General features: G+C 39.3%; 1 protein-coding gene and 1 pseudogene across 1 annotated transcript; both read left to right on the forward strand.

The window, feature by feature from the left end:
* Positions 1 to 282: 282 nt before the first annotated feature.
* LOC126080012 (olfactory receptor 51M1-like) lies at positions 283 to 1,275 on the forward strand. The gene has a single exon (XM_049891340.1). The coding sequence runs from the start codon at positions 283 to 285 to the stop codon at positions 1,273 to 1,275; it is 993 nt and encodes a 330-aa protein (XP_049747297.1).
* Positions 1,276 to 8,102: 6,827 nt separating this feature from the next.
* LOC126080013 (olfactory receptor 51L1-like) lies at positions 8,103 to 10,118 on the forward strand (annotated as a pseudogene).
* Positions 10,119 to 11,702: the final 1,584 nt, after the last annotated feature.

Below are 11,702 nucleotides of genomic sequence, written 5' to 3' on the forward strand. Positions count from 1 at the left end.
CATTGCCTCAGAAGAGATAATAGGGCGTGACCAGAAAGAATGGGAATAGTTATATTTAAGGGATGAGCAAAGAAAAGAATCCAGCAAGGAAAACTGAGACGAAACAAAACTATAGAGGACAGAAATTTTCAATAAGGTAATGATGGTGGTGGAATTGATAATGGTGAAGCAGATGATATTAAAGGTGATGACTTGATGCTGTTTATGATGTTGTGAACGTTAGTGAAATTGAAGAATAAACATCCAGAAATATTCATTTATTTTCAGCTCAGTCCCAGCAAAATGTCAGACCAATATCCTTTCAGTTCTCAGTTCACGTTCCAGACCAACGTCACTTGGTTCAGCCCCATGTTCTATCTCACTGGCTTTCCTGGATTGGAAGTCATGGAACACTGGATTTTCATTCCATTTGTTTTTATGTACCTGGTGGCCATCTCAGGCAATTGTTTCATCCTGATAATCATTAAGACCAACCCTCATCTACACACACCCATGTACTATTTGCTGTCATTGCTGGCCCTCTCTGACCTGGGACTGTCAGTGTCCACCTTCCCCACAACTATGGGGATCTTTTGGTTCAACTGCCATGGGATCTACTTTGAAGCTTGTCAAATCCAGATGTTCTGCATCCACTCATTTTCCATCATAGAGTCTTCAGTGCTCCTCATCATGTCCTTTGACCGCTTTGTGGCCATCTGCCACCCCCTAAGATACTCAGTCATAATCACTGACCGGAAAGTGGTCAGAGTAGGTCTGGTCACCATCCTCCGGGGCCCCATAGCCTTTGTCCCCCTTGTCCACCTCCTGAAGACTCTTCCTTACTGTGGTCTTCAAGTCCTCTCTCATTCATATTGCCTTCGCCGGGAAGTAATACATCTGACCTGCACAGACACTAACTTCAACAACCTATATGGGCTGACAGTGGTGGTGTTCACTGTAATCCTGGACCTGGTGCTCATTGTGCTGTCCTATGGGCTCATCCTGAACACAGTGGCAGGACTGGCCTCCCGAGAAGAGCGGCTTCGAGCTTTCCAAACATGTACCTCACACCTCTGTGCTGTGCTGATATTCTTTGTGCCCATGGTGGGGCTGTCCCTGGTGCACCGCTTTGGAAAGCATGCTCCACTTGTTGTCCACCTCCTCATGGCCAGCGTCTACCTCTTTGTGCCTCCCATGCTTAACCCAATCATATACAGTATCAAGACCAAAGAGATCTGCAGTGCCACCATCAAGTACCTAGGCCTTAGAAACGGCAATGCTGAGTCCTGGGACTAAAAATCCTGCTAGCTTTCCAGAAGAAGGCCTCCAATCAGTCCAAGCATTTACAGCATGAGTTCCTATTATAATGTCCTGTGCTCCCCAAGATTTTTTTTTTCCACTGCCCTAAATAAAGTGGAAACCCTGGTGACATAGTGGTTAAGTGCTACAGCTGCTAGCCAAGGGGTCGGCAGTTAGAGTCTGACAGGTGCTCCTTTGAAACTCTATGGGGCAGTTCTACTTGGTTCTATAGGGCCGCTATGAACCAGAATTGGCCAGTGGGTTTGGTCTGGATTTTGGTAAATTCAGTATAGATGAGGTTCTTTCTTGAGTTATGGCTTAGGAGTGCTGACCCTCTCTTGTTTAAATCATAATGGCTCCCCCATCTCTGAGACCTAGCAGCATCAAAAGCTGTGTAGTGAAAGACTGTTGATGGCATCATCTGAGTATACAACTAAAACTAAAACTATACAAACTAAACTCTTCAAAAACTAAAAATAACAGTAAATTAAAAGCATACAGAACAGAACCTAGAGTAGATAAATGTCAATTGCTCCAACTTACTTCAGGAAATATAACTCCACCCATGGCTGTTGGAACTGCTACCTGGCCAAGGTCCTTCTCTTACCTTCCTATCCTGGAAAATCCACTATCCTTAAGACTTCTGAGTCACATCAGAAACATCAGAACCCCTGCATTCTTCCTCAAAGCTTGGCTCATCAGAACTCTCCAACTTTTTCTGAGGTTGTGCTGGCTCTTGTTCTTCTAGAAGAAGCTCATTGCGGTCCCACTACTACTTCTCTCTAATTTCACTTTGCCTATAGGCAAACTCCGAGTTCCTCAACCTCAGGTATAACTTTAAGTGGAAGTCAGTATTTTACTTGTGATATTTTATATAATGACATGAACAGTGACAAATTTTGAACCAAGGAAACTACTAAAAAACATGTTTAAGTCAAAATCCTGTTGATCAAGATGGTTGAAACCTAGAGATGAAGGATCACCTTGTTCTCAGTTTTGAGTTTGCTTCCTCAAGGACATTTTCACTGAAAGACCCACCTCTCTAATACCAGATCAGATGCTCCATCTCCTCCAATCTGCATTTCTCATTGTAACATTTGCCACATGGCAATGTAAGGCTTTGGGGGTTTTTGTCTGTTTGTTTTCTGGCTTTCAGAATAGACTGCTAAAATGAGGTCCTCGGGGAAAATTATGCGTGCGTTTTTCATCATTAAAAAAAAAAGTTTTTCATCACTACATTCCCATAAATTCAGTGGTTGGCACATATGAGATATTCAATGAATAAATATTAAACGAATGCATGAATACATGAATGAACAAAGCAGCAACCAAAGATAAGACGGAGAACTTTTCTTGCCCAGGCCGGCTCCTCTTCTTCATGTCCAGGAAGCCCAAGAAGAGTCTCTTCTGATGGCATCTACCAAAGGGATGCTCTCCATCATTTTCCTAGTTCTGTTTCACTCAGGTCCTCTGGGCCTTCCTCTCCCCTCCATTTCAAGTTAAAATCACCATGACCAGGAAATACTTCTTGTTAGTTGTTCTTCACACCCCGACAGCCTGGGAAACCTTGTATGTAAACCACTACTCCTGTCTGACTCAGAGTACAGCAGAAAACTTGCCAACTTTGTTTAATTAATTCAGCTCTCTATTTTATACCTTGGACTCACGGGGATTCAGAGGTCCCTGGGCCATAAATACCTACCTCCTTGTCTCTACACAAGAGAGATTTCCATGAATCTGTGGTCCAGCTTTCCCCAATCTCTGCATTTCTTTCTTTAGTCAATACATAATCTCAGAGGATTCCCTAGGGTGGCATGTAAAAGGTTGATGTCTGTTTGACTGGTTTCTGATCTAAATTTATACTTTATTTCTGTGTGCCTGGACAAATGAGAGAAGAGATGGTGGTGGCACGTAGTGTTGGTGATCAAGAATAGAGATTCCCCTATATACCTCGAATATGTGCGTACAGTGACTTAAGAGGGAGCATGAACCATCCACACCACACGTGCCTGGTGCTCTCAGAGCTCTGTGTCAACTCATGTCCTTGTTCAGACAACAAAGGAGACCCACATACTACAAAGAAAATTCCCTTTGGAGTTAGAAATATCAGCACAGCTGTAACCTAATCCAACCCAAAACCCAGTGCCGTCAAGCCGTAACCTAAAAAAAAAAAAAAAAAAAAACCTAATAGGCTTCCCTAAAGTCATATTCCGTTTCCTGTTCTCTTAGTTTCTGGTCTTTTGGAATCTAGTAATCCTTTGGCCTCTATACCTCTTGGAGTGTGATATAAACATTTTTTACACATACGTTGTATTTGCTGTTTTTAGGTGCCATCGAGTTGTTGCCAACTCATAGCGGCCCTATGCACAACAGAACGAAACATTGCCTGGTCCTGTGCCATCCTCACAATTGTTGCTAGGGTTAAACCCATTGTTGCAGCCACTGTGTCAATCCATCTCATTGAAGATCTTCCTCTTTTTAACTGACCCTCTACTTTACCAAGCATGATTTCCTTCTCCAGGGACTGATCCTGTCTGACAAGTCCAAATTATGTAAGACGCAGTCTCCCTATCCTTGCATCCAAGGAGCATTCTGGTTGTACTTCTTCCAAGACAGACTTGTAAAATGAAATCCTTGACTGCAATCTTTTCTCCATTTATCATGATGTTGCTTACTGGTCCAGTTGTGAGTATTTTTGTTTTCTTTATGTTGATGTCTAATTCATACTGAAGGCTGTGACCTTTGATCTTCATTAGTAAGTGCTTCAAGTCCTCTTCACTTTCAGCAAGCAAGGTTGTGACATCTGCATAATGCAGGTTGTTAATGAGTCTCCCTCCAATCCTGATGCCCCGTTCTTCTTCATATAGTCTAGCTTCTCAGATTATTTGCTCAGCATGCTGATTAAATAGGTATGGTGAAAGAATACAACCCTGACACACACCTTTCCTCACTTTAAACCAATCAGTATCCCCTTGTTCTGTCTGAACAACTGCCTCTTGATCCATGTACAGATTTCTCATGAGCATAATTAAGTGTTCTGGAATTCCCATTCCCCACAATGTTATCCATAATTTTTTATGATCCACACAGTTGAATAATTTACCATAGTCAATAAAACACAGATAAACATCTTTCTGGTATTCTCTGCTTTCAGCCAGGATCTGTCTGACATCAGCAATGATATCTCTGGTTCCATGTTGTCTTCTAATCCAGTTTGAATTTCTGTCAGTTCCCTGTTGATATACTGTTGCAGCTGCTTTGGAATGATCTTCAGCAATATTTTGCTTACATGAAAGATTAATGATAAATGATAGGGTTCTATAATTTCCAAATTTGATTGGATAACCTTTCTTGGGAATAGGCATAAATATGGATCTCTTCTAGTCTGTTGACCAGGTAACTGTCTTTCAAATTTCTTGCATAAACAAGTGAACACTTCCAGTGCTGCATCCATTTGTTGAAACATCTCGACTGGTATTACATCAGCTTCTGAAGCCTTGTTTATTGCCAGTGCCTTCAGTGAAGCTTGGACTTCTTCCTTCAGTACCATTGGTTCCTGATCATTTGTTACCTATTGAAATGTTTGAACATCGACCAATTCTTTCTGGTATAGTGACTCTGTGTATTCCTTCCATCTTCTTTTGATGCTACCTTCATCATTTGATATTTTTCCTGTAGAATCCTTCAGCATTGAGACTGGAGGCTTGATTTTTTTTTCTTCAGTCCTTTCAGCTTGAGAAATGCTGGTTTTCTATCTCCAGGTCTTTGCACATGTTATTGAAATACTTTATTTTGTCTTCTTAAGCCAGCCTTTGAAATCTTCTGTTCAGCTCTTTTACTTCATCATTTTTTCCTTTTGCTTTAGCTACTCAATGTTCAAGAGCAAGTTTCAAAGTCTCTTCTGACACCCATTTAAGTATTTTCTTTCTCTCCTGTCTTTTTAATGACTTTTTGCTTTCTTCATGTATTATGTCCTTGATGTCATTCCACAACTCGTCTGGTCTTCAATCACTAGTGTTTAATGTGTCAAATTTATTCTTGAGATGGTCTCTAAATTCAGAAGGGATATACTCAAGGTTGTACTTCGGCTCTCATGGACTTTTTCTATTTTTCTTCAGTTTCAACTTGAACTTGTATATGAGTAATTGATGGTCTGATTCACAGTCAGCCCCTCACCTTGTTCTCACTGATGATATTGAGCTTTTCCATTGTCTCTTTCCACAGATGTAGTTGATTTGATTCCTATGTATTCCATCTGACAAGGCCATGTATATAATAGCCACAGTTTATGTTGGTGAAAAAAGGTATTTGCAAGGAAGAAGTTGTTGGTCTTGCAAAATTCAATCATGTAATCTACGGCATCTTTTCTATTGCTAAGGCCATATTTTCCAACTACCAATTCTTCTTCTGTGTTTCCAGCCTTCACATTCCAATCACCAGTAATTATCAGTGCATCCTGATTGCATGTTTGATCAATTTCAGACTTCAGAATTTAGTAAAAATCTTCAATTTCTTCATCTTTGGCCTTAGCGGTTGGTGTGCAAATTTGAATAATAGTCATATTAACTGGTCTTCCTTGTAAGCATATGGATATTATCCTATTACTGACAGTGCTGAACTTCAGGATAGATCTTGAAATGTTCTTTTTGACAGTGAATGCAAAGCGTTTCCTCTTCGTCATTCTGGGCATAGTAGACCATATGATTATCTGAGTTGAAATGAACAATGCCAGTCCATTTTAGCTCACTAATGTCTAGGATATTGATCTTTATGCATTCCATTTCATTTTTGGCCATTTCCAATTTTCCTAGATTCATACTATGTACATTCCAGGTTCCTATTATTAATGGACATTTGCAGCTGTTTCTTCTCATTTTGAGTCATGCCACATCAGCAAATGAAGGTCCCAAAAGCTTGACTCCAACCATGTCGTTAAGTCTGACTCTACTTTGAGGAGGCAGCTCTTCCCCAGTCATATATTGAGTGCCTTCTAGCCTGAGGGGCTCACCTTCCAGCACTCTATCAGACAATGTTCCACTGCAATTCATAATTATGAATTAACACATGGCGGATCTGTAAAACCATTTTTACTACTAAGAAAAGGAAATAACAAATGAACAATGAAGAAAAACTATAATGTACCTGAGAATAAATTGCAAAAGGCATGCAAAACTTATACAAAAATGTTATTGTAAAAAAACATGAAAATATAAGTGGAGAGAAATATATTCTTAATGAGTACATTCAGTTAACAAATATATATATGTATATAGTATATATGTCAATTTTTCAAAAATTAATCTATAAATAAATTCAATTCTAAGCAAAATTCCAGCTAGTTGTCCTATAGAACTTGATAGGTGATATTAAAATTCACATGGTGGAGCAAAGGGTCAAGGAAAACCAAGACGATTTGAAGGCAAACCAATGTATGGGGACACTCCCTAACAAAATCAAAGACAGTTTTGTAAATCTGTAATAATTTGAACAGTATAGTATTTGTGTTGAATTAAATAAATAGATAAGCAGAACAGACTAAAAGTTCAGAAAGAGATTCACAGATATAATGTTACCTGAACTAGTTAACATCAAAAATTGTGGGGCAAGGTTGGATTTTTCAGTGAATAGTGCTAGTCAAAGTTTTTATCCATAAGTAAAATATAATCGCACCCCTACATTACAGTATACACAAGAAATAAGTTCCATCACAGTAAAGACATGAATATTAAAAGGGAGATTTGAAAACTTTTAAAAGAAAATATAGAATATATATATATATATACATACGTAGAGAGAGAGAGAGAGAGAGAGAAGACACCAAAAACAATGAGAGGAAACAAACTACAAACTGGGGAATGATGTCTGCAATGTATATAAGCAACTGAAAATCACTGTCAAGAATATACAAAGAACTTCTACAAATCAGTAAGAAAAAGACTGATTATCCAATAAGAGGAGTCCTGGCAGTACAGTAGTTAAAAACTCAGCTACTAACCAAAAGGTTGGCCATTCAAATTCACCAGCCACTCTCTGGAAACCCTATGTGGCAATTCTACTCTATCCTTTAGGTTCTCTGTGAGTCAGAATCCACTTGATGGCAAAGGTTTTGGGCTCTTTTGGTTTATTCAATAAGAAATTGAGCAAAGCTATGAACAGGCAATATTCAGAAGAGGAAAACTGAAGTACAAATTAACGCCTGAAAATGTGTCCATCCCTACTAGAAATTAGAGAAACACAAAATATTTAACAAAGAGATACCATATTTCATCAATAAAATTAGCAAAAATGAAAAAGTTTAAAAATACCAAACATTAGTGAGGCTGTAGAGCAAGGCATTGTAATCTAGTGATCAATGTAGATTAGTCCAATCCATGGAGGTATTTGGGGACATCTATTAAAAGTGGAAGGTGCACCCATTCTTTGATGTAGCAATTGACTTTTTTTTTTTTAAGAAACATTTACACCTCTTGTACAAGGAGAAATGTAAACTCATATTCACTACTTCACTGTTTAAAAGAGTAAAAATTCAAAACAACCTAGCTGTCAGTCAATAGCAGAATAGATAAGTAAATTGTAATGCAGTGATATAATATTATAAACCATTAAAGTTACTAAACTATAGCAGCATGGCACAAGCATGGTGATAAATATGTTAAAGGACAGGAAAATGCAAACCAAGTGTCAGAGAGAAATAGGGTTGTGTAACTTAGAGGAGGAAACTGAGGAGCGTAGGAAGGGGGAGATGCCAGTTTAGGGGGACAGGATGAAGGGACAAAAGAAGAGGCTAAAAGCCAGAGACTGAAAGACTGAGAGAAGGAAGACCGATGGCAGAAAGACATGGAGAGAAAAATGGGCAGAGAGAGAAGAGAGTGAGGAAGAGTGAAAAGCAAGGAATAATTTGAGGTGAAGCTTAGAGACCAAGGGTGGATGGGGATGTGCTGAGAGATGGAGATAGGCAGAGGGAGAAAGAGAGAGATAGAGATGGAGTAGGAGATCCAAATGAAAGAAGGTAAGAAGGGGTTTGAGGATTTGAGGAGAAGAGAAAGTCTCCTGTGTAGCTGTGGCAGAGAGGGTGAGGACTGAGGGGCGGAGGGGAGCGGTTGTAGTGATCATATGCAGTGGGACTGAAATGAGGAAGGTTGAGAAACAGAAAGCGGAAGAGGCACTGAGGGGCTCAAGAGGTTGATACCCTAGAGAAGGAGGCAGGGGAAGCTCTCATAGCCCTTTGTTCAGCCTTCTTAAGTTCACTGGACAGTGAAAAATCTACCTAGTTCTTTGGACCTCTAGACATAGGTTCTTCAGCCACTGTCTATTTTTAGACAATGCAGAATGGTGGTTAAGAACAGTGGATCTGAAATCAAAGTGCCTGGATTCAAATCTAGTGTTTATTAATGACTCCAATTTATTAATTCTATGATTATTCAAATTATTTGCTTAACCTCAGTTTTTCTATCTTAATATTGAGAAAATTAGAGTACTTGCCTTTTAGGTTATAGAGCCATTTATATGCATTTATAAATGTGGTACAGTTAGAGCCACATATTCAATAGATGTTAGATTATTATTTACAGTTTCCAATACTACCGTCTTATTAAAAGTCATCCATAATATTTATATACCATATGCCAGCTACAGTTCTCCCCTTACTGTCTGCAGTGAACACTAAGAGTAAGTGATCTGGCAAACAATAGAGTAAAAAACTCAGGGCTGGGAGCTCTGCATTCTTGAACAGGTTTTTGGACTAGTCAGTCACATGGCTTTGGTGAAACTACCAACTCTCTGCATTTTAACTTCTTTCCATGATGGAAGGTTTTCACATGGGCCCTGCCTTCTTTCCAAGGAAGCTATTGGACTTAATGAGAGTATGAAAAGAAGTGTTGGAAGCCCCTTAACTGGGGAGTTGAGATTGTGGATTCCTTGCCTATCATATCCTCTACCACTTCACTTGAAAACCCAGTCCAGTAACAAATTCAGGTCTCTTTGTGTAACTAAAGAAAATCATGGGGAGGTATCATAGAATAGGTTCTGTAACTACATACTGACCATCCTTCAGAAACCTGCACTAGCCCACAGCCCTACTTATAGACCTGCTAGATTACAGATATCAGAGAATTCACTGGTTTGAATCCCTCTATTCACAAACCAGAGGATCTTTAATAACTCACCAGTCTTTGTCTGCAGCTCCTTTCCCAGCACCTGCAGCACTTCCTCCACTCCTTCTCTTTCATGGAGCTAGCTGTGGCCTTTGCTATGGCTCTGGCCCACCTCATGGCCATCCTTTTCCCACTGTGTTACACATCTGTGCTCACAGGCCCTTGTGTAGCATTGGCCGGTGTAGTGCTGGGCATTTGGAGTGCGGCCATTGCTGCTGCACCCTCTTTTTACCTATTAAAATTCAATTACTGTTACCCAGGGGCACTCTCCCATGCCTACTGCCTTCACCAGGACATGCTCCGCCTGGCCTGCTCTGAGATCCACTTCAACAGGCTCTATGGGCTGGGCATCATCATGCTGACCATGGGCTCTGATGTCCTCTTCTTCCTGCTCTTCTACACTATCATCTTGTGCACTGTGCTGGCCATCACTTCCACAGGGGAGTGGCTTAAGGCCTCAACACCTGCTTCTCCCATATCCTGGCAATGCTCTGCTGCTATGTACCTGTGCTAGGCCTAGCCATTGTGCATAGATTTGGGCACCACACCTCACTCCTGATACACATCCTCATGGACACTGTCTCTGTGCTCTTCCCACCTCTGATGAACCCTGTCATCTATAGCATCAAGGCCCAGCAGATCCACAAGGCCGTTCTCAAGATGGTTTCGCTGAGGAAGATACAATAAGACACTGGGGATGGACCACTGCAGTTGAAAATGAGGAATGACTTTTAGCTTTGTGTTAGAGCCCTCTTACCACAAAACAATTTTGGGTCACTTATTTTAATTTGGTCAATCGATGGTGCCTCATGAATAGAGTCTAATGTTAAAATCAAATAAAATTGTTGTTTATTACTATTTATGTAAATAATTATAAGCATATAGTCACTATTTTATACATGAAAAATAATGATTCACTCCTGTCTTTTACATAAATGTTCACAAATTTGAAGCAATTTTTAAACATTTTTTTCTCTACTAATTTGTTAAGATTCTAATTCTATAACCTATGTCATTAACAATGATATGGAAAGGTGAATTATCACTTCATATTATTGGATGAATTAATGAGTTTATCACCATTCCTCACACTACTATAGTTTTTTCATTTCATCCAGGACGACTTCTTGATAGATCTAAGGGGAGCTTTCCAAATTAGCTTTTTTATTCCACTTATTCCTATCTTAGTCTGAGAGAGAAATGAATCCTAAGATCTTGCCATGTTTTTCTTCCTGTTTCTTTAACTCTGCAATTGCAAAAATATTTTTAAGTTTTGTCTTCCACTTTTACTTCCCCCTATCTTCACTGTGTTATTTACCTTTAAAAAATAATAGTTGCAAATATAAAATATCTAAGAAACATAGGTGTGAAATGAAGAAAAAAGTATCGTGTGATAGAAGGTGGGGAATGTGATGGCAAAGATATTTTAATGGGATAAATCTAAGAGTGTTTACATGCTAATAACGGAATTAATCATAGAGGAGAGAAGAAAGATGGAGGAAACAAAAGGGAAGATTGTTGAGTCAAGACCCACAGAAGAAGCTGCATAAAATAGATGGTAATAACTTTTGAATAGAAGAAGAGACATCATTTCTTCTAGAAGAGGCAAAGACAGATTTAGATAAATGTGTGAGTGGCACAGAAGGAAGTTGAAGTTCTCATTTGGTGGCCTTCACTTTCTCAGTGAATTAGACTGTGAAGTATTTTGATTGCAGTTTATAGGAAAGTGATGAATTAGGTTTTTAAGACTCCAAAACTCTCCTACTTAGACCATCTTTTCAGGCTCATTTATGCTTTAAGGATAAAAGAAAAAAAACTTAATTTTTAATTCCTAGAAGGCAAAAAAGAAAAAGAAAACCCTTTTATCTCTCACAGTTTGCATAAATTATTTCCTCTTCCTGGACCATATGTCATTGTCTGATTACTTTCTATCCATATGTTTCAGTCACAGTCCAGTGAGGAAAACAATGCTGAGTATTGCAAACAAAGGAGGTTTAGGAGAACAAATTATTTACAAAATTTTTGGAAAAGGTCAAAAAGGAGAGGCGACAAGGGGAATGTTGGATGAGCAAAAAGAAAACAAGAAAATAATGACTAATTTACACCAGAAATTAAAAATGCTTCATTCACCCTGAAATAACTCCACCAGCCTGACAAGCTGTTTCACAGCCAGACACGCAGCAATCGCGAGAACCCATTGCAAAGTACCTTAAGCTGATGCTGCCCTGGGTGCTCAGGTTCTTAGGTGTCCTGATTCCTCTACTGCAACCA

This window comes from Elephas maximus, chromosome 7 (genome assembly GCF_024166365.1).
Source record: "Elephas maximus indicus isolate mEleMax1 chromosome 7, mEleMax1 primary haplotype, whole genome shotgun sequence".
Taxonomy (NCBI): domain Eukaryota; kingdom Metazoa; phylum Chordata; class Mammalia; order Proboscidea; family Elephantidae; genus Elephas; species Elephas maximus.